The following is a 26,969-nucleotide window of genomic DNA, read 5'->3' as shown; positions in this document are numbered from 1 at the left end:
TTCGGGTGAAAGTAGAGAAGACATGTCTGTAACGTAAAATTATATATTGATTTTTACCTGCATGAAGCCTTTGTCCTGGGTGGGAGGAGGGAAAATCACGTTATGGTCTAGAGATGAATAGAAGTTTTTAGAAACGCTTGCTTCATGGTTATCGGGGCTGTGCAGCGAGACGAGCTCGAATGCTGTGAGGAGGCGAGACGCGTTTGCGGAATGATTATGAATGAGTTGGACGCGGTGTGCGATCCGCCTTTTGCAGAGCCAAATATGACCGTGTCTGTTCGGACAGAGGCTGGATATGGCCATATTGAGCTGTAGAATGGTCAGAGCGGGAGCTGGGAGTTGAAGAAATGGAATCGCTGAATGAAGCATGCCCTAAACGAGCTGTGCGGCGAGGTAATGAGGCAGACAGGAGAACCAGATTGAAATGCTGGAAAGCGTTGGAATGATGCTTGAATTAAATAGTTAATATTTTGTTTCCCTCCCGTTCAAATGAAGCTGTAATAGAGCTCAAGTGGCATGAAGCCGGAGCAGTGATGGACCGCTCCGGGTGGGAAGTTTAGATAGGAGAACATATGAGCAGCCGTAGGGAGCTGTTTCACATGTATACAGTGCCGAAGCAGCCAGTTTGCGGAAGCAACTTCACGCTATAATCCGCATCAGCGAATAGAGAATAGAAAGACAGAATCAAATCAAATCAAATCCCTTTATTATCACTCAAACATATACACAAGTGCAACAGTGGGTGAAAGTCTTGGGTAGTTCCGAGCAACATAGCAGTCATGACAGTGATGAGACATATACCAATTTACAATAAACATCAGATTTACACAACATAATTTACGTATCTAACACATAATTACACACAACACAATATACAAATAATAATAAACAATTGTACAGTATTCAATACACACAATATAGAATACACATACACACAATATAGAATACACAGTATACAATAAAAATAGTATATATAAAATATACAGTAGGTTGTATGTGCTGTATTGACATTCAGGTTGATAGTCAGTTGCCAGTGTGTTGTTAAGAGAGAATATAATTTATGACAGTCCAGTGTAAGTTTAATAATGTGCAGTGCTGATGTATATTGATCGTGAGAGATCAAGAGTTCAAAAGTGTGGTTGCTTGGGGGAAGAAGCTGTCGTGAAGTCGGCTGGTGCGGGTCCTGATGCTGCGATACCGCCTGCCTGATGGTAGCAGTGAGAACAGCCCATGGCTCGGGTGGCTGGAGTCTCTGATGATCCTCTAAGCTTTTTTCACACACCGCCTGGTATAGATGTCCTGAAGGGAGGGAAGCTCACCTCCGATGATGTGTCTGGCAGTTCACACCACCCTTTGCAGGGCTTTGCGGTTGAGGTCAGTGCTGTTGCCGTACCAGGCAGTGATGCAGCCAGTCAGGATGCTCTCTACAGTGCTGGTGTAGAACCGTGTGAGGATGTGGTGGTTCATTTCAAACTTCCTCAGGAAGAAGAGGCGCTAGTGAGCCTTCTTCACAACGACTTCAGTGTGGATGGACCAAGTGTTGTGGACACCGAGGAACTTGAAGCTGCTGACTCTCTCCACCGGTGCTCCATTGATGGTGATGGGGCTATGTTCTCTGTCTTTTCTCCTGAAGTCCACCACAAGCTCCTTGGTCTTGCTGACGTTGAGGGAGGTTGTGCTCCTGACACCAGCGTGTCAGAGTGTGCACCTCCTCTCTGTTTCATCATTGTCAGTGATCAGACCTACCACCGTCGTATCATCAGCAAACTTAATGATGGCATTGGAGCTATGTGCTGCCACACAGTCATGTGTGTACAAGGAATACAGGAGTGGGCTGAGAACACAGCCCTGTGGGGCTCCAGTGTTGAGGGTCAGTGATGAGGAGATGTTGCTGCCCATTCTAACCACCTGGCGTCTGCTTGACAGATAGTCCAGGATCCAGCTGTACAGCGAACTGTTTAAGCCCAGAGCCCGGAGTTTCTCATCAAGCTTGGAGGGCACTATGGTGTTGAATGCTGAGCTGTAGTCTACAAACAGCATTCTCAAATATGTGTTCCTTTTTTCCAGATGGGAGAGAGCAGTGTGTGTAGTGTAGATGCAATTGCATCATCAGTGGAGCGGTTGTAGCGGTAAGCAAACTGCAGTGGAAATAAAATATAACACTTAACGTGGTAGCGGTCAATACTGCAAAAACAAATGAGCTGCTGTGGCACCTTCTGTTGAATAACGAGATTGTTTGGACGGACGAGCTGTTCTGATGAAGGCAAATGCTTTGCAGCGAAGTTGGATCCGATGATCCGTGGGTAATGGGCGGGGCCGAATGCCAGTAGACTCGATACCACATTGAGGTAAGCAGAAGTTTATATACTCTTACTCAGGCAGTGTGATTGGTCGAATTAAATGACTTGCTCCTCCCAAACCTAGTTAAATGAAACTCCATTTTGTGACAGTACTGAAACATGTAGTTAAGTTAGTTCCATCTTTTAGTTAACTACTCCCCAACACCGCTTAGTACACACTCAAAGAAGACTCACCCAAGAGCGAGGAATGCTGGGATAGAGCGTGCCCAATGCATGGAGAGGAAGAGGAGACGTGATGCAGACTCACAGATATAATGCACATTCAGATACTCCGGCATTGGGCTCGGCATCGTCAACTAGACAGAAAGAGAAAATAATCATAAATCTTTGAGCACTCCCGAAGAAATAGTGGCCTCTAAAAATATTTGGACACTTAAGCCACGTTTTAAAATGTCTGAATGCCACTGTATTAAAACAATCAAAGTCTGTGTCATCTGCAAACAAATACTGCCGGAGCTATTCTAGGAACTAACTTTTCTGGGCCATTTTTAAAATGTTCTTCAGAAGATTATGGGCTCTATTTTCCTGACGGTGCTAGGCGCAGTGCTACATGCAATGGCTGTGTACTGCGTCTTATAAAATTTTCTTTCGAGTGCTATTTCTAAGCGCAGTTTTTTTGCCAGTGCAAAGCACAAGTGGACATTGGTGGGAGTGTTTGCGCTATCTGTGGGCGTATGCGTGCAAATTGGGGGTGTATTGTATGTAAATGAATTGGCGCAAAGCGCAATTTGCTATTATCCTGAGAAATAGGTCATTGCGATAAGACATCTGAGAACCATGCCTAATCTTGGCACAAAGTTTTAACTCAGTTCCTGCATTTGCAGTTTGGAGATTCCACCAGCAGGTGGTAATAAAGTTCATGTCCAAAGTCTGAAAATATAGTTTAACACCAAATTATGTCCCAGACAATCACTAGCCATGATTTGTGTGTCAGCAGATCAATAATGATGATAATAATAATAATAATAATGATAATAATAATAATAATAAATGTATTTTGTATAGCGCCCTTCCAAATATCATAGACGCTGTGCAGAAATTAAACATAAAACATTATATAGTGAAACATGTAAGAAATATACAATGAAAGAGCAGCAAAGCATGTTTCAAGCATCCTGTAACACCGTCAAGTCTGCAGGTGAGACACAGGCGAGCTGGACGAGAGCAAAAAGGTAGTATTTCAGACTCAATTAGAGAGAGAGTTCACAGAAACAAAAACCCAGAGCACCATATTTTATATACGTATATAAGGAGCGGATCACTGTCAAAGAAATATGCCTGACATTCAACAAGGACATAGTTAATCCACAAAAAAACGTAAATCATAAATGGTCCATATTTCTATTCTTCTAATGCATTGCGTACAGCCCATTTACACTACCATATTCTTATGAATGGGCTGTCTTCAATTATATTGATGTTGCTTGACTGGGAATGGAATATACTGTATACTGTATAACAGGATGCAGACAGTGCAATAACCGGAGAAGAACCTCTAAATTAAATTGCACTTGACCCAGCCCATTAACGATTTGCGTGCACAATTTCACCAACCCACATGCGCCTAGACTTGCTTGAACGAAAATATACAAACTTTATGGCCATGCACACTGACATTCCACGTATGACATATCACATAGCACTGCGCTTAAGAGATAGCAGTCTTAAATGGGGCCCTATGAATATAGTTCCCATATTGTATGAACTACTTGTATTATTCTTTTATTTTTGGTCCTTTTCTGGTCACTGTATGCTTCCATTGTATGGAAAAGAGCCACTAAAAGTCATATGGATTTAGAAAAAAATGAGGGTGAGTAAACGATGCCAGAATTGTATTCCTTAAGTGATGCACATAATGAATGCTGAAAACTAACTTTCTACAACCAAACTTTACATCTGAACATACAGTAAGTGTGCAATATTAAGTACTGTGCAAGTGTGTGAGAATTTGATTTTGGTGTACACACCTTGAAATTGACGTGTGTGTCTGTAAGCAGAGGACCCTCCACTTCTATTAGCGGTGTGATTTGATCTCTGCTGATCACCTGTATCATAGCTCCGCCCACCTCCGACAGGCTCTGGCCCTCCGCAACATCACTGGGGTTCAGAGCTTTAGCCAGCGTGTCAAAGGCACTGCAACACCATACACACACTACACTCAGAATCAACCAAGATAACTAGTCTCTTTTGAATGTATGCAGTAATGTGATGTATATTTCAGTGACATCATTTACACGTAAACACAAATTCATGTTTTTATTTACACACATATGTATTGTCTGCACTGAAAACACACCGTGTGATTTCACTGGGTGATTCATCCAGCTGGCTGTCTGAGGTGTCTCCATTATTGAGCGAGTCATTCAGGTTTGCTAGTGACGTAACCACATTAGCCAGTGTCCCTAGATCACCCTGTGCTGACTCTGTCTAAGATTTTAGAATAAAAAAAATAAATAAAAGAAAACATGGATTTGATTAAAAGCTTTTCTGAATGTTAAAAATACGCAACCTTACATAAAAGATTAAAGCTATCAACAAATTAGTACCAAAGGATTTTGGACTTTTGCCTTTTTATTTAAATTATTTTCTTCAAGGACCCTCTGAGATATAAAGTAATGTTTCAACTTTTCAAAATAATGTATATAAGATCAGAGTAAACGGTTCTATTTTTATTGTTTTAATTTGTACAGATGTTAAAAATAATATTTTTTTTTACTTTCAATATAATTTGGTAAAAAAAAAAAATATTTGAACATGTATTAGAGATTATAAAAGACATTTTTACTTTGTCTGTTGCTAATAGTAATGTGCCATCAGCTTGTATAAAGGGTTGTTGGATATTGACCAGCATCCCGGAGTCCAACAGCCCAGACCTGCACAGAAGATTGAAGCATTGAAAATGGTATGGTTACGACTGTAACCCTGGTTCCTTGAAAGGAGGGAATGAGACGCCACATCAGTTGCTGACACTTTGGAAAACTCCTCTCAGGAGTGACGATCTCTGATGCCCTTAAAAATCACGGCAATTGGGGGTCTGGGTAGCTCAGCGAGTATTGACGCTGACTACCACCCCTGGAGTCGTGAGTTCGAATGACTCCAGCCAGGTCTCTTAAGCAAACTAATTGGCCCGGTTGCTAGGGAGGGTAGAGTCACATGGGGTAACCTCCTCGTGGTCGCGATTAGGGGTTCTCGCTCTCAATGGGGCACCAATTTATTGCCAGATGGTGCTTGATGCTCCGCCCTGGATGCATGCCTCACCGTTAGCATATAAACCGGAGCATGGTGCCATTTCATCAGGATTTTCAACTGAAGGGAAGAGAGCGCATCTCTCGAGCCCTTAAGAGTGAGAAATCATTAGTGCGACAAGCGTACGCAGCAAGCGTACATAAGCATCTCGTTCCTTCCTTTCAAGGAACCAGGATTACAGCTGTTACCAGTTAAGGCAGAGAAAACAAAAGTGACACTAGCCAAACTGGGTAGTGAAGCACTGTGCAATCACAGCCATATACTTCATGATGGGGAAAAGGTCAGAGCAAAAACCTACTATCCAACAGGGAAGTAGGACATTAAACATTACTCTTAACACTTGAAAGATCCAAGAAAGCCACGGTCAATGAGACCGATAATCAGAATACAATGCACTAGCTAGCAAGACAGTGAACATTGAGAAATCAACCCTCTTTTGCAGTAATGAGAGAGATCCAAGTTAAAACCTGGCAAAGGAGTTAGCCCAGGAAGCCCAGCTTTCAACCAGACATACTGTATATCCTCCATGGACACACCTTTAGCCCAAGCCCAGGAGTGGGCAATGCTGCTGGTAACCCATTGCTATAGTAGTAACATACACTTTGAGCATGGATGAAGACCTTTATTCAAATGCTCCTGCAAGCAGTGAATTACTGTCTGCACAGGGCAATGTGCTGGGTCCCCCGCCATGGAAAGAACACCAGTCAGCGAAAACTTGGGGCCAAACAAGAAGTTTTCACAGCTCTGTCTAAAAATGCCAGATTGTGCTTCATCCCTGCGAGAGCAGATCTCTCCTTAGTGGAATTCTCCCCAGGGGTTGGGGGTTTGAATCCAAAAGCACTACTAGCTCTGGAAACTGTGGCCAACTACATGGTTTTACTTACATTTACATTTATGCATTTGGCAGACGCTTTTATCCAAAGCGACTTACAGTGCCCTGATTACAGGGACAATCCCCCTGGTGCAACCTAGAGTTAAGTGCCTTGCTCAAGGACACAATGGTGGTGGCTGTGGGGATTGAACCAACAACCTTCCACTTACCAGTTCAGTGCTTTAGTCCACTACACCACCTATGGTGGACTTTTACTGTCCTCCAGAATTTTGCACAACACCTGGTGAAGCAAATAAACAGGAAGGAATGCATACTTGTGTTCCACTGGCCATTTGTGAGCTAGGGCATCCAAGCCATGGAGTACCAGAGGCGACAGTGCATGGTCTCCAGGGTAGCAAACAGGGTACCTCTCAAATCCTCAGAATGGCCTGAGGTTGAAGTCTCTGTTCCCCCTATACAACACCCTGATGCAAAAGCAAATCTGAGCCTCAGTGCAGGTAAGCAGGGTGATGTCTTGCATCAGAGATGAAGCTGCCAGGTTCAAGTGCCAGGTTCAACACTGAGCGTGACTACACCACAACTACAGAGTTGTCTTTCCAGATCAGTATGTGAAAGTCCTGCATGACTGACCAAAAAGTTCTGAGAGCTAGGAAGACTGTAAGCAGCTTCAGGCAATTTATGTGCCACGCCACTTGTGCACCTGTCCGTGACTGGATGACCATCGCAAAAGGCTCCCCAGCCAACTTTGTGTCTGGTCACTTGGCAGTAAATCTCTCCCTAGCTTGAAGATTGTCAGGAATTGGAGAATAGACAGAGTGTGTTCTTCGGTCAGACGCACTGACATAGTCACCAAGTCGAGTTTCATTGCAAGAATGAAATATGACCACTGAACACCAACACACTCTTTACCCAATTGACTTTGAGACCCAATCGCTCCATATGTACGAGTAATAGGTCCCTGTGCTCGTACACTTGTGCCTCTGACTGTGCTAAAGGAACCAGTCATAGAGGTAATTCAGAACACAGACACCGCTGTGTTGTGCGAATGTGCAAAGAGCTAGGGACAAGCAGATGGGCAGGACTTTGAACTGATATGCAGTGCCCTTAAAGGTGAATCTCAAGAATGGCCTGTGCTAAGGGGCTATCTGCATATGAAATTATGCGTCTTTCAGGCTGATCGACATAAACCAGTTCAGAGGACGGATGTGAGATAAAATCTGTCTCTGAGTAACCATCTAGAATGGAGACTTCACAAGTCTCTGGGTCAAGCATCTCAAGTCCAAATGGGCCTCAGCCCAACTGTCCTTTTTGGTGACCAACGGCTGCAGAAGCCATTCTGTACGTCCTATCATGCCTTTGGCAAGGAGACACACACCGCAAACCAGTTTCACACCGAAAACTAATTTCCTGGCAGTGCCAGAGACCTGAAATCTCACTGACAAGGGAGAACATCAAGTCATTATAAGCTCTGGAAAGAATGTCACCAGCGGCAAACTCGGAGGCGCGCCAACTCGGTGAACACCATACATCCTTTTTTTTTTGGCTCAAGCAAGAAACTTCAAGCAACTTAGCCTCAGAGGCCGCTTGTCCCCGTTTTTCTGTTATGGTAAGCATCTCACCTCAATGCGTACATGTCTTACTAATAAAAGCTCAGCAACAAAATATTACTGACATCATCACCATCGCTGAACGTGAACGATAGCAGCCCGCCAGAGCGAGCAAATCCAATCGAGATAGAGAAGTGAAGAGATGCAAAGCTTACACCGGCAACAAATCATCCTAAAATAGGGAGGAGAAGGGACCGGCCTCAGTTTTCCCTGAAAGCAAGCCGAGAGCGAAGTGTTTCAAATGTCATGCTCGCAATGAACAATCAATCTCAACAATCCAGATAGGGATGAACAGCAGCAATATAAAGCATCTCACTAATCATAATCTCTGTTGAATGTGATCATATCATGCAAGCTAACGGGCAAAGCCACTTGATATGGAGGGGAAGAGGCACACAAGGCTGTGCTGGTAGCAAATCCTCCTCAATTCTCTGCGCTCCAATTCCCATCCTCACGTGCTTCCCTCAAGCGGTCCCTCTGCAGCTGCAGAAAGAGTATGGTGGGATGGAGGGGGACCGACATCATCCTTCAGGAAAGAGGAGAGCTGAGAGTGAAGCACTTAAGTTTCATGCTCTCGCAGTGGTGTTTCAAATAGTGTTTCAAATGCGTAAGTGATAATGGATATGCTATCCATCAGAGCACAACAGGGAAGTAGAAAATAATCCACTCGCTGTGAAGGTGTGCAATATCAACCAGGAAGCGAAGATTCGGGTGTTCAGAGTACGAGAGATGAAATCGATAGCCTGAACATGAATGATGCGCGAATCAGGGCAGGAGCATCAAGCGCCATCTGCCAATAAATTGCAGTGATTTTAAAAGACTTCAGGAGATTGCCATTCTTGGGAGGAGTCAGCAACTGATTCAGCGTTGAAGAAACCCACTTGAAAGGGAACCACTTTTAAACTGGTGTATCAGAAAGACTTACTTAAACTACTGGTTTTAACCCTGTTGTGAAGTCAAGTCAAATTTTATTTATAAAGCACATTTAAAAACAACATAAGTTGATCCAAAGTGCTGTACAATCCCCCCCCCAAAAAAAACAAAAAAAAACAGGATCATTAAAATAGAAAATTTCAAAACACTATTTTGAACTTGCAAAAACGATGTCAGATACTGTAATATGCTCTGGCCCGTTCCCTGCTTGTCGTGGTGACAGTGTTATTAGTAGATTAGTGTCACTGAATGGCTGGATGTCTGACTGGTGTCCGGAAAATAGCATAGGATTTATAGACAATTGGAAGAGTTTTTGGGGTAGACCTGACCTGCTAAAGAGAGACGCACTCCATCCCTCCAGGGAAGGTGCCGCTCTCCTCTCTAGTAATTTGGCTCATAGTCTTAATAGTGATAGTAACTGGGGCCCAGGTCAGGAGGCAGAAAAACTGGTTAATCTGAATGTCTGCTAGCTGCCTTGAGATGTCAAACAGGTCACATAAACTACAACACATAGAGACTGTATCACCTAGATATCATATAGAGACTGTGTCTGTTCCCCGAACTACCTAACACAGTCCCCTTACTAAATCATAAAAAACATTTTTTTGAAGATAAACATCATATAAAGGTAGGGCTACTAAACATTAGATCTCTTTCTACCAAAGCACTAATTGTAAATGAAATTATTACAGATCATAGTTTGGATCCGCTCTGTTTGAATGAAACCTGGCTTAATCCGGATGAATATATTAGTTTAAATGAATCTACTTCCCCAGGTTGTTGTTATAAACATGAGCCTTGTCTGAAGGGATGAGGAGGAGGTGTTGCTACAATTTACAGTGACGTTTTTGTGTTACTCTGAAGACAGGATATAAGTTTACGTTTTTTAACTAATAATGCTTAATGTGACACCATCAGGTATAAATAAAAAATCTCTGTTTTCTTTTGCCCTTGCTACAGTATATAGATCACCTGGGCCTTATTCTGATTTACTTGGTGAATTTGCAAATATTCTATCAGACCTAGTAGTTACTGTAGATAGAGCTTTAATTGTTGGTGACTTCAACATTCACATAGATAATGAAAATGACACATTGGGATTAGCATTTATCAATATTCTCAACTCTCTTGGAGTCAGACAAAATGTGACAGGACCAACTCATCGCCATAATCATATGCTAGATTTAATTCTATCATATGGAGTTGATGTTGATACTATAGAAATTGAAATAGAAACGATGACATCTTAGATCATTACCTTGTCTCGTTTGTTGCGATCAGCTAATATCACTCAATCTACACAATGCTATCATTCAGGTAGAACTATTCTTTCGACCACTAAAGACAGCTTCACTAATAATCTTCAAGAATTGTCTCACATACTCAGTAAGTCAAAAAGTCTAGAAGAACTTGAAAATATAAATACACTCTTCTCTAGCACTCTTGATAATGTAGATTAAATAAAATTAAAGAAAAAAGCCCCGCACCGTGGTACAATGATCACACTCATGCTCTCAAGAGAGCAGCTCAGAAAATGGAGTGCAAGTGGAAGAATAAAAAATTAGAGGTATTTTCGCGGTGCATGGAAGGATAGTGTCTGTAGCTACAGACAGGCACTAAAAGCTGCCAAGTCAGCATATTTGATCAAACTCATAGAAAATAACCACAACAGTCCTAGGTGTTTATTCAGTACTGTGGCTAAATTGGTTAGGAATAAAGCATCAACTGAACCAGATATTCCATCGCAGCACAATAGTAATGACTTCATGAATTTCTTTACAGATAAAATTGAAATAATCAGAAATAAAATTGGAACTATGCAATCAACTGTCACTGCACCTCAGAAAACAGTGTCTCATAATTTTTCTCGCGAGCAACTTCAAACCTTCGCTGTCATAGGTCATGAAGAGCTAACAAAACGTATAAACAAATCAAAAGCCACAACATGTTTGTTAGATCCAATACCAACTAAGCTCTTAAAGAAGTATTCCCTGTAATCTCAGAACCTCTTCTTAATATTATTAACTCTTCGCTATCCTTAGGACATGTCCAAGTAACTTTAAAATGGCAGTTATCAAACCGCTTAATAAGATGCCACAGCTTGATCCTGGAAAATTGGCTAATTACAGACCAATTTCAAATCTCCCATTTATGTCGAAAATACTAGAAAAGGTAGTGTCCTCCCAACTATGTTCATTTCTACAGAGAAATGGAATATATGAACAATTTCAGTCAGGATTTAGGCCCCACCACAGTACAGAGACTGACATCAGAGTTACAAATGACTTGCTCTTATCATCTGATTGCAGCTGCATTTCACTTCTAGTGCTTTTATATCTAAGTGCTGCCTTTGACACGATAGATCACGACATTCTCTTGAATAGGCTGGAGAATTATGTTGGCATTAGTGGACTTGCATTAGCATGGTGTAGGTCCTATTTAGTAGACCGCTACCACTTTGTATGTGTAAACGAGGAATTGTCAAATCAAACAAAAGTATGGAGTGCCACAGGGATCAGTGTGAGATATTATTAGGAATCATTGAATAAGTTTCCACTGTTATGCCAACAATACCCAACTTTATATTTCTTCTACACCCAATGAAAATTCACAATTCTCCAAATTAGTGTATCAATGAAATTAAAGATTGGATGGCCAGAAATTTCCTTCTACTCAATTCAGACAAAACAGAGGTACTAATTATTAGACTAAAAACCTCTAAAAATAAGCCGCTAAAATATAATTTGATTCTCGATGTATGTACTGTTACATTGTCTTCTAGAGCAAAGAACTTAGGTGTTATATTTGATACCAATCTGTCCTTTGAAAATCAAATTACCAATGTTTGTAGAACAGCATTCTTCCACCTCAGAAATATTGCTAAGTTACGACACACGCTCTCTGTTGCTGATGCTGAAAAACTAATTAATGCGTTCATGACCACAAGACTAGATTATTGTAATGCATTACTGGGAGGATGTCCTGCAAGTTCAATAAATAAACTTCAATTGGTTCAAAATGCAGCTGCCAGAGTGCTGACTACAACCAAAAAATATGATCATATTAGCCCAATTTTATCGTCGTTACATTGGCTACCTGTTAAATTTCATATTCATTTTCTGTTAACTACATACAAAGCTTTGAATGGTCTATCTTCACAGTACTTAAGTGACCTTCTGACATGCTATATTCCGTCACGTTCATTACGATCACAAAATTCTGGCTTGTTAATAATTCCAAGAAAGGAAGAATCGCCAGGGTTGAGCCAAGTCTTAGTCACAAATAAAAAGTCCAGTGAGTGTGGCATAAAAAAGTAATTTAAAATCAAGGATTTGTTCGATAGCGACCTTGGATTCACTAAGGCTATCTTACTTGTAGGAGCGTCTGCATTCTTGAGTTTAGAGATGAGTGTTTCAGGAAACTGAAATTTTACAAATTGACTACCCGTTTCTCAACTCTTGAACCTTCAGGAAAATGGCGAGATGAAGAACAGATGGCCAGTATGTGGCAAATGTCAGGGGAGCCAACCTGAACTGAGGCACCCACTTGCAGAAATCATGACGAAATCCTCCATGGACACAAAGGGGATGACGTATGATTCCCAGAGCAAAACAGTAATTATAGTAATACCCCTTAATCAACCGCTACACTAAACTCTCTTCATCTATGAAGTTATGTTAGCTATGAAACATTAAAATATGTTCTGTGATTATGAATATGACTGATTTGATCTCATATGCATATATACAGTATGTACATATTAGGGCTGTCAATTTAACACATTAATTTAGTGCAATAAATTACACTAAAAATTATGTGTTAAAAAATTCATGCAGTTAATAATGCCTCCTGACCCCTTTGTAAATTCCGTAATAAAGGTATATATTTTCCTACCATCGGAACTATTCAAGTTTGAAGTACATGTAACTTTTGTATTTTTTATGAGTCATGTCAGCAGGGGGCAGTCAGCGCACCTCAACAAATCTCATAAGCAGCGCAGACATAGAATGAGAGCCTCTAACACAGGACGCATTCTTGACAGCTGGCTTCAAAAGCGTCCATCTGACGATGTACATAGACCACTATATAATTAAAAAACACAGATGGAATGCAAGAACACGTCCTGTGAAAAAAGGACATACTGGTGAACTTGATTGCAAAGTGGATTGCTGCTGACTATACGCTTATGTTCAATGATAAGGGAATAAAACAATGTATTGACTTCCATATTTTGTACATTTTTATGTATAATTTATATTGAATTATCTTTTTGGGGGCCTTTTTCAACAAACATTTATATATGCAAATAATTGTGATTCACTTGAATAATTCATCGTTCATGTTACGTAATTTATTTGATTAAAATTTGTAATCAATTTACAGACTTAGTACATAGATATGTAAATATAAATGTATATACTGTATATTTTTGAGGGCAAGATACTTATGAGGTACACATTAAGTACAATCTGACATTGTTTGTGAGTGTATACAAAAGAGTATGTAGTATGTACGAGTGTGAGTGAATATGAGTCTCACCGTGAGGAGTCTTTCTCAGTGATGAAGGTGGGTGTTGCGATGAGTGGACTTCGCAGGTCTTTCCTAATGTAGATCTTCTCTGTGGATGCTGCACAGTTCACAGGTTTTTCTCTGGGCAGATCAATAGGTTTCCTCTCACTCTGAACAGCTGCAGAGAAACACATCAATACATAAAAAACTGTTAGACATTGTGCATTTATGACACATTTAAAGGGGCCACATCCTACACTTTTGCGGCATTTTATATTTTTCTTAGTCAAGGTTTCTTGCAACAAAAACAGTCATAATGATTTTCCACCCCTCTCTGACCCTTAGAATTATATTGCTGCCTTTTGATAATGTACCTTTAAGACTTCTACATGTAAATAACCTCTGCTGTGATAAGCAAATCTCTTCACATGTAAAATGAGTAACAACATTCCCCGCTACTTAATACTGAATAGGTGCTGATATATTTTTAATATACTCATGCTAGTGATGTCATGTTTGTAGCCTAATGCTCAATGATCTGTGCTGCTAACACAAAGACTGCAGGTTCAATCAGGGATGACCCAGGATACATAACCACAGATGGTTTAAACTTCTAAACCAGAAAGAGTTTTTGCCTTTTTAAAAATGTCCTTTATATTTAGTCAATATTTTGTTGTGTTCTATTCATTAATTTGACTAAATTTTACTCTGACTGAGATGGCATATTTTTGATTGATGAAAATAACATTTTAGTTGATTAAAAACATTTTACTTGACATTAGGGCTGTCAATAAATTTTTTTTATTAAATTAATTACAAATGCAGAGTAAATTAATTGAATTAATCGCATATATCAATATTTGCTTAAAAAAGCCCACAAATAAAATAATTAAATATATAATGATTCAATAAATATAAATAATTATATTTAAAAAAATTATAAAATATATATATTTTTATATATGTAATTTATATATATGTACAGAGTATATATAAATATACATATATACAGGATTGGGAGGGTTACTTTTTAAACGTATTCCACTACAGATTACAGAATACATGCTGTAAAATGTCATTTGTAACGTATTCCATTAGATTACTTAAAGTCAGTAACGTATTCTAAATACTTTGGATTACTTCTTCAGCACTGGTAGATTTTTTCACTTGTTTTGACTATAAAAACTCTGCCAGTACAGTAAGACAAAATACACATGTTAAAAATACATTCTCTGAAAAACCTAAATATCTTATGCAGTGTTGTTCCTAAAACAAGCTGAAACTTTTCTATTTTTCTAACTTTTTTGGTGACTTGTGAAGTAGTGTGGGTTTGCTTTGTATGTCATATTCATGCAATGTGTTGTGCTAACTATGGTTTAATGCTGGACATATCAGAGATTTTTTAATTCTGTTTACTGAATGGTTGCTGAGCTTTTCCCCAAGCAACTTTTTATTTTCACATTTGTTGAAAAGTTACATGAATATAAAGTTGATCATGGTAACAGCTGTGCTCAGCTGTAATTCCACTAAGTTTGGTATATCCCTTTGTTGATTGACAATTCTGTGGCTGTGTAGTGTAGTGGAGAGCACAATGAACTCTAAAATGGAAAGTCATGGGTACAAATCTGTCCTAGGGTGATGTGATCTGTGCTTGCTCTATGATATCTTTGGGTTGTGTTTATTGTTGTGCAGTGGTTGCCATGCTGGTGCTTGGCCCTGTAATGGCTGCTTTCAGCTATATTTATTATTATTCTTTCTCCCCAATGGGAGTCTATGGCAGCCCAAAGAACCATTTGTAAGAAAGTGATGAAATTTAATACACTCATAGGGGTGGTCATGAATAGACCCCATAGCAAATTTGGGACCTCTGGGACAAACTACATATCACCACCACCAGTCCAAAAATTCTGTCTGATTACTCTCCTCTTAATGATTCAAATGAACCCCTATACATTATAACTCTGCCCATTACAGTAGAATTCTGTCTGATTACTCTCCTCTTAATGATTCAAATGAACCACCATACATTATAACTCTGCCCTTTATAGTAGCTGCCATCTTGGATAATGATGTTTACAGTTTAAAAGTTTCACGTCCTTCAAACTTTGTCCGATTTGTCCAAACAATGGCTCAAAATAATTTCTAGATCAAGTCGCACCGAAATGATAGTAAAGAATTTTGATGTTTGCTTTTGTTTAAAAGTTACTAAATCATGAGGTTGATGTGAAAATGGATTTGAGGCTGTATCTTGACAACGCTTTGCCCTATCAAAACAAAACTTGGTATGCTTCATGCGGACCATAGTATGAGGGCACATGCTGAGTTTTGTGACAGCGCCACCTATGGGTCAAAAGATGTAAAACAAAAAACAAAAAGAGGCTATTTTTGCCTGTAACTTTTGAAACATATGTCCAAAAGTCATGAGGTTGGTGTCTATGGATTCTCTGGGTCATGAGGATTTCCACTATACTATACTAAAATATTTTTCCCAGATCAACTATACTGTCCCTCCACCATACCGAAATGTATTAAAACATTATATATCTTTGGGGACTTCCGGTGAGCATGGAAGCAGAGTAGATGTGTCGCTCCTACACACGTTTAAAGTTTATACTTTGCAAACTGTTATTTGCTCATTTTCCTTTGGTTTTAATCTTTTATATAGTGCTACATTAAACATTGCGAAGGTACGTGATGCCGAAGAGTGGACAAAAGACAAAGGTGGCACTTGCAACGACCGGAGCCTCGGCAGCTTAAACTCACGACGAATCCATATTAGCCACGGCTATGGCGGATTTTCAAGAGGAAATCGATAAACTGCGGCCAGAACACCTTGACTCCATTGAGGCTTTTCAGAAAGCATGCAGTGATACTCTGGAGATTCTGCAACAATCTATTATTGACAACAAAATCAGGATATGGGGAGTAGAGAATTCCCTTTCTACAATGGGTGACAATGTGGCTGAACTCTTAAACAAAGTGACTTGGCTAACTAAAGATAATGAGGAGATGTGAAAGCAACTTGACTACCTAAGTAACTATACTCGCAGGGAGAACTTTCGTATAGTGGGTTTGCCGGAGTCAGTTGAACAGCCGAGATCAACAGACTTTGTGAGGCTTTTGATATGGAAGTAATAGTGGATAGAGCTCACTGTTCTTCTGCTCTGAAGCCTTCACCGGGGGAAGACCCAAGGCCATTAATTGTCCGCATGCACAGCTACAGAGCTTGTGAGCTAACACAACGGCTCGCCAGCCAACACCGAGGGCCAATTCTATATCAGGGCAACTGGATCCACTTCTTCCCAGATGTCAGCCTCGATGTGGCATGGCTCTGCTCTTCTTTTAATGAAGCGAAGCGCAGACTCCTTGCAGCTGACATCTCCTTCCAACTTTACTATCCAGCCCGTATGGTCTTCACTTACAATAACGAGAAGGTGAGCTTCACGGATCCAGCAACACCCACATATACAGATGTGGGATGATCAGCTTGCCAGCTGGCTCATGATTATAATGCACTTGAGTACTTCAGACGATTTTGTTGGATGATTGTTTGCACCATTTATTTATGAGTGTTGGTAATAGAACATATTGTTTTTGTTCTTCACAATCAGCAGTGGTAATGTTATACAGGTCTGTTGTTATTTACCACTCAATTTCTTCCTTTGTTTTGCTTTTAAATGAAGGGCAGTCTAACCTATAATTTGAATGGGATTGCTGGCTGGCCGGCTACCTTACGTTTTCTGATAACTTTAATAACTGTGTTTTGCCAGCCCTAAGGATTGTAAACATCTCTGGCGACTGTGGAATTTTATTACAACACCCCACCTTTTTTTCTTATTCTGGTATAACTGAGTTTGTTTTCACGAACTGCACGTTAAATTGATCTTACACCAAACTGCTAAGCCTGGAACTACATTTCCCAGAGATCCGTTCAGTCAACATAGGCTCAGCAGACATGGCGGTGTGGCTTAGATACTTTGGCTCACTTATGGGCACACTCTAAACTTAGAGACACTTGACATTATTGTATATATGCAAGACTATTTTGTTTAATAGTGCCTCTTTAGCATCACATTTAATTTTTTTGTCCGACTTAAACTTAGTTTGCTTTATTTGCTAGATTGTTCATATCTAAGGTAGGAACGCAATCTCTCTACATTACACTATGCACATGTATACGGGTATAGGTTCTATAGGTTTTATTGTCAATAGATATTCTTTACGTTCTTACTGTCTTTGTCATTTTAGTTTATTTTACATTTAGTTTTTTTGGACCTTCCTCTTTTTCTATATGATGTCTAGCATCTCATCCCACCAAGGTCTTTCCCTGAAACTGGTGTGTTGGAATCTAAAAAGAATAAATAATGTTATTAAAAGAAATAGGATATGTAAACAACTTTCACATTTAGATAATGAGATTTTCTACCACAGACCATCTTAAATGTGGATGGGTTAGGCAGCTTTTCCATTCTAATTTTAATTCAAAAAGCAGAGGAACTGCCATTCTTATCCACAAGAATGTTCCCTTCTCTGTGTCTCACAGTACCTCTGATCCTAATGGACGGTTTGTACTGGTCTCTGGTCTACTTTACAATACCAATGTAACTTTTCTCAATATCTATGCCCCAAACTGGGATGATGACAAATATTTCTTGAAATTATTCAACTCACTACTGAATTTGGCCTTGCATAAATTAATAATGGGAGGAGATTTTTTTTTCTCTCCCCTTTTTCTCCCCAATTTGGAATGCTCAATTCCCAATGCACTCTTAAGTCCTTGTGGTGGCATAGTGACTCGCCTCAATCTGGGTGGTGGAGGACGAATCTCAGTTGCCTCCGTGTCTGAGACCGTCAACCCGCGCATCTTATCACATGGCTTGTTGAGTGCGTTACTGCAGAGACATAGCGTGTGTGGAGGCTTCATGGCATCCACAGCGGCATCCATGCACAACTCACCACGTGCCCCACCGAGAGCAAACCATATTATAGAGACCACGAGGAGGTTATCCCATGTGACTCTACCCTCCCTAGCAACCAGGCCAATTTGGTTGCTTAGGAGACCTGGCTGGAGTCACTCAGCACACCCTGGGATTTGAACTCATGAACTCCAGGGGTGGTAGTCAGTGTCTTTACTCACTGAGCTACCCAGGCCCCCAATGGGAGGAGATTTTAATTTAGTTATAAACCCTGACCTTGACCATTCTTCCAAAAAGACCTATTCTCTGTCTAAATCAGCTAAAGTTTTGTCATATTTTCTGGAAACCCATAAATATTTTGATCCATGGCGCTTAAAATTTCCCACCACCAGAACTTATTCATTCTTTTCCCTAGTTCAGAGCATGTGAGCGAAGCAGAGCAGTGTGACACTCTGCTCCATAACCCACTCCATGTGTGTGCACTCCGCTCAACCACTCACGGCCCAAGCGGATGCTCCGCTCACCAGTAAAAAAGCGTTCGCTCAAATCCCACTCCAACGTTAAATTTCTCTGTAGTATACTTGGTTCCAAGCACGTATACTAAACTGCCCCTTTGCCCACATGGGCTGAGGTGCCCCTCTGGGTGAAATATAGACTATAGGCTGACATTTATTAAATTATCAAATGATCTGTAATGTACACATCTGAAATTATGTGATTGTATTGTTTTTGTATATAAAATCTCGCTGTTTATTTTACTGGTTTACAACTGCTGTTAGATAATTGGGTCCACCAGACCTTCCTTATCATTTGTAATCAGTCAAATATTTCTCTGTTAGCACATATGTCAATGAACATCTTCAAATAATGCCTTAAAAAATTTAAGTTCTAAATTACCTTTATTTACTTTAAACAAGTCATCAAACATGCCTCTACAAGTGATAAAACATATGTGCGTTGGCACGGAAACTCGCATACGCGATAATGTGTGCTTTTCAGTTTAAACTGGACCCGAGTGACACAACCGACCCAGAAAACCACAATCTTTTCAACTTTAAAGTTTGTTCCAGTCCTTTATGGCAATAATGAAAACATGGACTGGTAGCAGGAAAAATATTACAGGTAAAAGTGAAATTCATAATTGTTTTTCAGTTGTCTCCAAGGAATGATTATACTGTAGATTTGATACATTAATATGTTTCTGATTTAATGCTATCAGTCTGTAAATTAAAATGAGCAATTTCTCATCCTAATTTTGTGTTCAGTTTTAAAGGGTGTATTTAGTTATCCAGAAAAGAGCAGTGAATGTTTTTTCTCTTTGTCAGTGTTGTTGCTTTATTAATATTCCCTACAATTTTAAATGTACGAATCATATGCAGTCTAAAGGACTGTGGTTATTTATATAATAATTCTTATATTAGTAGATACCATGTGCCCCCTTTGTTTTTCCTTTATATTTTTAAAGCATTATAAAGTGAATCTGGACTTTATATGCATCAAACAATCATGTCGTGTGCATGCACTCTTTATATGTACAGCAAGGTTTAAACATGGATTTAACAAATAAAACATATTTGTCCTGCATAAAGTGAGATTTTGTCCAATACATATATTAGATGAAATCATGTTTAATGATCCTAAATCAAATAAAAATTATTTAATTCACAAATGACACTGCCTTCGTTTAAGAAAACTTTTTTTCTAATGTACAATCAATAGATTTTTTTCTCTGCGCATGAATGCAGCAAGCAATGTTGAAGATGTTATCTGCAACCACTAATCTAGAATAATTTTTTTTTTTACATTTCACTTATCGTTAAGGTGTGGATTTGGCTTTGGGAAACTGACCAGCAGTTATGAGCCACTTTATGCCGAAGCAGAAATCGAAAGCACAGGAGGTCGATTAAGTGAGATAATTCCGCTATGAAATTGTCTTTGCGAGAGCAGAAATTTTTACCAATCAAATGCTCAATTGTACAATAGAGGCATGAAAGCAGAATGCTGCACCTGCAAATTAGGACACACTGATCTGCAAGATCATACATGTTTATTAGTTTTGATGCAGGGATTTTTTGTGTGTGTTCGCTGGGATTCAAGGAAAAATGCTTTGCCAGTATACAGTATTATTAAGCTTACATATTCAATTGAGGATGCTCTAACATTCACAACCCTGCAGAACCGGGCCTGCATCTAGCTGGCAGCTGCATTGACATGATGGCAAATCAACAAGATACATTACTTATCTATTAATTTATTATCGAATACTAGTGTAGCCTACTAGCTCACCTTTTGCTGCATTACCATGTTTGCGTAGCACATCCTCTTGCTTTCTGGCAATGTGACACGTAAGATTCCAAAAGGAATATTTGCTAATTCTCATGGTCTCTCCACACTCCCTTTCGATTTCCTCGTTCTTAACTTTGATTTATACTTTGCATTTATTTAGGCTATTAGGTTTGCAACTTCACTAAAACAATGTTAGAGCTCCATAACCTCAGGCCTATTGCTTATTTCGCAGATTCCCAAACCAGCATATCACAAAGAGAATTCTGGGTTGAGCGAGCGGCACTGAGCGGCCTGAGCGAGTGGAGCGGAATCTTCAAAAAGGCGCTCTCCGTTCAGGTGGAATTATCACCGCTCCGCTCAACACTCCGCTCCACTCACATGCTCTGCCCCAGTTCATAATTATTTTTCTCGTACAGATTATTTCTTTGTTGACTCATTCCTGTTTAGCTCTGTGAAAAATTGTGAATATCAAAGTATTGTTATTTCTGATCATGCCCCACTGAAATTAACTTTCTTTTCGCAAATACGACTTGGAGAAGGTTCTGGCATTTAAATCCCCTTCTCCTTTCTGATCTTTCTGACAACAGATTGATTTGTTTACTCAATGTAACCCTGAGACTGACACCTTTCATTCAACTCATTGGGAGCCATTTACGGTATTGATCTGTGGCCAGATTATCTCTTACACAGCTCACAGAAATAAAATGAACAAACTCAAAATCTCTAACTTACCTTCATCAATCCTCCAAACTGACATGCAACTTTCAATTAATCCGTTACCCGAACATCTTAAGAAGCGTCTCACCCTACAAACAGAATTCTATTTATTGACCACGCAGTGAGCTGAGGAGTTGCTACTCAGATCCTGTCGTATGTTTTATGAGGACGGCGATAAACCAAGCAAACTTTTAGCCTCTCAGCTTCGGCAACAAGCTGCCTCATGTACAATAAATGCCTTAAAGACACCTGCAGGCAAAATAACCTCAGACAATAATCTTAGGGTGCTTTCACACTGGCAGTTTAGTTCGAAACAGAACACGGTTCGCATGAAAAATTGGTAATGTGAAAGCTGTGAAAGCTGTCATGCGGGAGCGCACCGCGGTACCGAACCAGAGACTGCCTGTAGGAGGTGGTCCGAGTTCAGTTGCAATGGAACTGTAGCGCGATTTGCGTGAATGTGAAAGCAACTCGGACTCGGATGCGCACTCGTTCAGGAAGTAAAGTAACCTGCGCATGCGTTTTTCATTCCTGAAAGTCCCAAAAAAGTAATGACACCACAATAACATACAAGTACAATCAACACTACAAATATTTACTGTCTGTCTGTCTGTCTGTCTATCTATCTATCTACCTTATAAATACTATATATAAATACTATTATAGGTTATAAAAATAGGGTATAATAGGAGATGACAGTGGCGATAACGTCACCTTGGACACGAGCCTGAGTAAGCGTGCAGTGTAAACAAAGATGCAAATCAGCTGTCTCCTCAAAAAACGCAGTTTGCGAGCAGCAGCAAGCCGCCTTCCCCTGGACATCTGATGAGTTACGCCATGAAGTGCACATATACGCATTTGTCGTTCACTCTGCTGTGTATAATGGCCCCAAAATAAAAAAAATAAAGTATGATGAGTCGCGTTGTGTTTTCCATGCGTGTTTGTGATGACGTAAGATGAACGCAAATGGACCGGGGTTCGATAGAATCAAGTGAGTGTGAAACCAGACCAATGCTGCGGGGGGCACCGGGAACAATAGCAAGCAATCGGACCACAGCAAACTTGCCCAGTGTGAAAGCCCCCTTATTAATTACCAAATGAATTGCTTTTATCAAACACTTTATACCTCTGAATCTAAACTGGACCCTGTGCTTTTTGCTAATTTTTTTGCGTCACTGAAGATCCCACAGATTACCATACCAGTAGTTCTGACCTTGAGCAAACTCTCTCATGCCCTCCATGCAGAGCGGCAAAGTGCCTGGCCCAGATGGATTCCCACCTGAATTTTATAAGAAATTTGCAACTACACTCATCCACCTTTTACATGCGTTGTATTGTGAATCATTTGAAAAAGGCACAATTCCCTCCACATTAAATATGGCTTCCATCTCTCTGTTACTGAAGAAAGGGAAAGACCTTCTCTGTTGCTCCTCATATAGACCAATAAGCCTTCTTAATGTATATTTTAAATTCTTTCTAATGTGTTAAGTCTCCGCCTTGAAAAAATACTTCACTCCATCATTTCGACTGATCAATACGTCTTTATTCGAGGAAGACAAGGCTCAGCTAATACAGGTGGTTTGTTAAATATTGTATATACTACTCCTGTATCTTCCCTTCATGAAACAATTATTGTGCTCGATGCAGAAAAAGTTTTTGATCATGTCAAATGGGATTTTCTATTCTTTGCGAGAATTTGGTTTTAAAGGAACATTAATTTCCTGGATCAAGCTTCTTTATATTCAGCTCCAATGGCCTCGGAGGCTGCCCTCTGCGTCCGCTGTCTTTATAGAACCTCTTGCTATAGCTCTGCCTCAGAATATAAATATTCAGGGAATAAATAGAGGAGGTGACACTTACAAAATACATTCTGTTCTTTCTTTCTCCTGTTTGGTATCAGTCATATCGGCTCTCCGCCATTTTGAATACTTTTTTTAATTAAAAACCTGCTGACTCTTATCTTGGAATATTTCTTCAACACTTTTGGTCCAGCGGTAAGGTGCACCATACCTGTGGAGATCAAAAGGTTGCCAGTTTGAGACCAGCTTGGGGCAACTGGAAAAACTTTGAGTACCTGCAAAATGTATCATGACCATTTTGTTCTTTCTTTCTGTTGTGTTTGATATCAGCCATATCAGCACACCACCATTTTAAATAAAAATTTTTTTGGGGATTTCCCCCCTTTTTCACACAATTTGGAATGCCCAATTCCCAGTGCGCTTTTAAGTCCTCATGGTGGTGTAGTGATTCGCCTCAATCTGGGTGGCGGAGGATGAATCCCAGTTGCCTCCGCGTCTGAGACCATCAACCCGTGCATCTTATCACGTGGTTGTTGAGCGCATTGCCACGGAGACATAGCGCGTGTGGAGGCTTCACGCCATCCACCGCGGCAACAGCACTCAACTCACCACGCGCCCCACCGAGAACGAACCACATTATAGCGACCACGAGGAAGTTACCCCATGTGACTCTACCCACTGGGCCAATTTTGGTTGCTTAGGAGACCTGGCTGGAGTCACTCAGCACACCCTAGCAAACTAGCAAACTCCAAGGGCGGTAGCCAGCGTCTTTAACCACTGAGCTACCCAGGCCCCCTTTAAATGTCTCTTTAGCACCTGTGAAACTTTTCTGTTTCTGTCACTTTTCTGGTGACTTGTGAAGTAGTGTGGGTTGCTTTGTATATAATATTCATGCAATGTGTTGTGCTTATTATGGTGTAATGCTTGCCATATCTGAGACTTTTTAATTCTGTTTAATGAATGGTTGCTGGGCTTTTCCCCAAGCGAATTTGTATTTTCCCTTTTGTTGAAAAGTTACATGAATATTAAGTTGATCATGGTAACAGCTGTGCTCAGCTGTGATACCTCTAAGCTTGGTATGTCCCTTTGATGACTAACAACGCTGTGTAGTGTTGGAAAGTCATGGGTTCAAATCTGTCCAGAAGTGCCTTAATCTGTAAGATCTTTGGGTTTTGTTTAATGTAAGCATATGCTGGTGCTTGGCCCCATAATGGCTGCTTGCAGCTATATTTATTATTATTCTGCTTTCCCAATGGGAGTCTATGGCAGCCCCTAGAACCGTAAATAGGAAAATGATGAAAATGAATTTGGCACACTGATAGGGGTGGCCATGAATAGCCCCCATACCCAATTTGGGGTCTCTAGGACATAATTTATAGCACCACCATCATGTCAAAAATTCACTTTTCTTTTGTGCGTATCTTTTGAACCATTTGTCCTAGAGACAGAAATCTTTTGTCCCGTAACATTTAAACTGTATGTCCTAAAATCATGATGTTGGCATCGGTGGATTCTGTGGGTCATGAGGATTCCAGTGATACCAATGTTTACCATATCGGCCATACTGCCTCTCCACCATATTGAATTTTGTTAAAAAGTTATACATATTTTAAATGCATTGTCGGATTTAAAAGAAAATAGGTATGCAATTTTTTTCTCATGATATTTTGTTAGAACCGGAATACCATGCAACCCTACGAGTGAGCGAGCAACAGATCCCTGTGGTCGCAAGCTAGTTCCTCTGACTGCGCTAACTAAAGCCAGTCGTTGAGGTAGTTCAGAACACAGACGCCGCTCAGCCTCAGCGGAGTGAGCGCAGCATTGACACATTTCATAAATGTGCGAGGAGCTAGGGACAAGCCGAAGGGTAGGACTTTGAACTGGTAAGCCATGCCCTTGAAGGCGAACCTCAAAAACTTGTGATGCCTGTGATGAGGGGCTATCTGCACATGAAAGTACACATCTTTCAGATCGATTGTAACAAACGAGTCCAGTGGATGCACATGAGACATAACTTGTGAGACATAAACCGCAAAACATAGTGCTGGAAGAATTTCAGCAACCAACTGGAAATGCCCAAAAGGTGGTGTCATGCATAATGGGCCAGAGGGCACAGCGGCTTCTCACCTGTGCTCACCGGGGGCTGTGTGCCACTCACCCTAGGGGAGAGGTCGCACAAAGTGTGCACAGTGGGGTTTGGAAAAATGCTCTTTTCTGAGTCTGTACAGACACCTTGAGTATGTGCAGTTTTGGCATGGAGCCAACAGCAAGACAAACAGAAACACTGTCTGGAACATAAACTCGATCCCAGCAACTGACGGCAGGAAGAGCAAATGAAACTCTCTGGTAAGGAGTCGAACAGATCAGTGGACTCTGATCCCTGCTTCATGGTGCCAACAACGTCAGGAATGCTCGCTCTTCCTAGGAGGAGCCTTTCTGCTGGGACAGGAGCCTGAAAAGCATCACTTCACACAGCGGCCAGGGGTGCTGGGGTCTGGCTAGTGGATCAATTTCTACTTTCAGTGGAGCCTGTACAGGGGGCTGTGTACTGACTTTGGTGGGGCGATGGCCTGAGGAAGAGTGCGAGTTGGTTGCAGAGTAGACAAATTTCGCCTCGACAAAATGTGTTTAAAGGCTTGCGACTGCTTCTGTGCTGCTTGGAAGCAAAGCAGCTTTGTCCTTGTCATGAATCTTGGTCAAATTGAGCCAGAAATTATGCTCCAAGGACACCAGGAAACCCATGGATCTGCCGTTGGACTGTACAGTCACCTTGGTAGCCTGGAGCGCTAGATCTATAGCATGGCACAGCACCTTAAACAGCTCCCGATCAGGACCACTCTCGTCCAACTCTTTAAGCAGGTCAGCCTGGAAGGCCTGCAGTGCCAGCATGGTGTGCAGGGCTAAACCAGCCTGATCCGCCGCTGCGTACACCTGCAAGCATGGACGTTACACAACACGGCTTAGAAAGATGAGCTGGTCAGGTCTTCCAACCCAGTGCAGAGGAGGGGCAGACATGGTGTTCTACGTCTCCTCTACCAGGGGAATCTCTGTACTGCCCTTCGAGGTGGAGTGGTCCAGCGGCGTAAACGCAGCCGCACATGAAACGTGTGTGTGCGCCAAGTAGGGCGGAAGCCTACTGGTTGTGCAGCTCCTGGAAAAAAGGTAGCAACGTTTTTGGCAGAAAACTTCATCAAGATGAGAACGCAGGTCAATCAAGCCGGAGTTTCTCGACCGCCCAGGAGAAAACCTGGTTTAACTCTGTGTCGGAAATCTTATTACACTTTTCTGCCCCACAAGGAGAAAGGTACATAGACTCCTCCATTGAGTGCGACAAGTCCTCGCCTTCAGATGGCATGAACGATATCACGTCACCCTCCTCTTCGTAATCACCAAACGTGATCGTACTGTGCGCACCGATAATACGCCGCAGGTCATCGCGGGCGTACACAACAGGTGAAAACGCAGCTTGAGAAGAGGAGGAGGCACACAAGGCTTGTGCCGGTGCCAATTCCTCTTCAACTTCTCCGCGCTCTGTATCCCGGCCTCGCACGCATGCCTCATGTGGTCCCTCGGGAGCCACAGAAGAAAAATAGTGGGAAAACAGGGGAACGACAATGTCCTTCAAAAATAAGGCTAGCCATGAGCAAAGCGTTTTGAGCCTCATGCGCTCACAGGGAAGGAAATCGGTCTCACCAAGCGCTGCTTCACGTGAGCGTGACCCAGGCAGAGGACACAGTGCCTGTGCCCGTCGGAAAGTGGGATAT

General features: G+C 41.0%; 1 protein-coding gene across 9 annotated transcripts in view; it reads right to left on the bottom strand.

The window, feature by feature from the left end:
* The window catches only part of nr2c2 (nuclear receptor subfamily 2, group C, member 2), a 76,328-nt gene that overhangs the window by 16,013 nt on the left and 33,346 nt on the right, over positions 1-26,969 (bottom strand). For 8 of the 9 annotated variants that reach the window (XM_051653805.1, XM_051653811.1, XM_051653810.1 and 5 more), the window contains 5 exons: positions 13,518-13,665; positions 5,146-5,233; positions 4,657-4,787; positions 4,328-4,493; positions 2,535-2,656 (listed from right to left, as the gene is read on the bottom strand). In XM_051653805.1, coding sequence (XP_051509765.1) covers positions 2,535-2,656; positions 4,328-4,493; positions 4,657-4,787; positions 5,146-5,233; positions 13,518-13,665 — 655 coding nt within the window. The remainder of the gene's footprint in view (positions 1-2,534; positions 2,657-4,327; positions 4,494-4,656; positions 4,788-5,145; positions 5,234-13,517; positions 13,666-26,969) is intronic. The other variant, XM_051653812.1, reaches the window with a different exon arrangement.

The sequence above is a fragment of the Myxocyprinus asiaticus genome, chromosome 24 (assembly GCF_019703515.2).
Source record: "Myxocyprinus asiaticus isolate MX2 ecotype Aquarium Trade chromosome 24, UBuf_Myxa_2, whole genome shotgun sequence".
Lineage (NCBI taxonomy): Eukaryota > Metazoa > Chordata > Actinopteri > Cypriniformes > Catostomidae > Myxocyprinus > Myxocyprinus asiaticus.
Note: the sequence above shows the minus strand (reverse complement) of the source record. Positions and strands in the feature narration are given on the sequence as shown.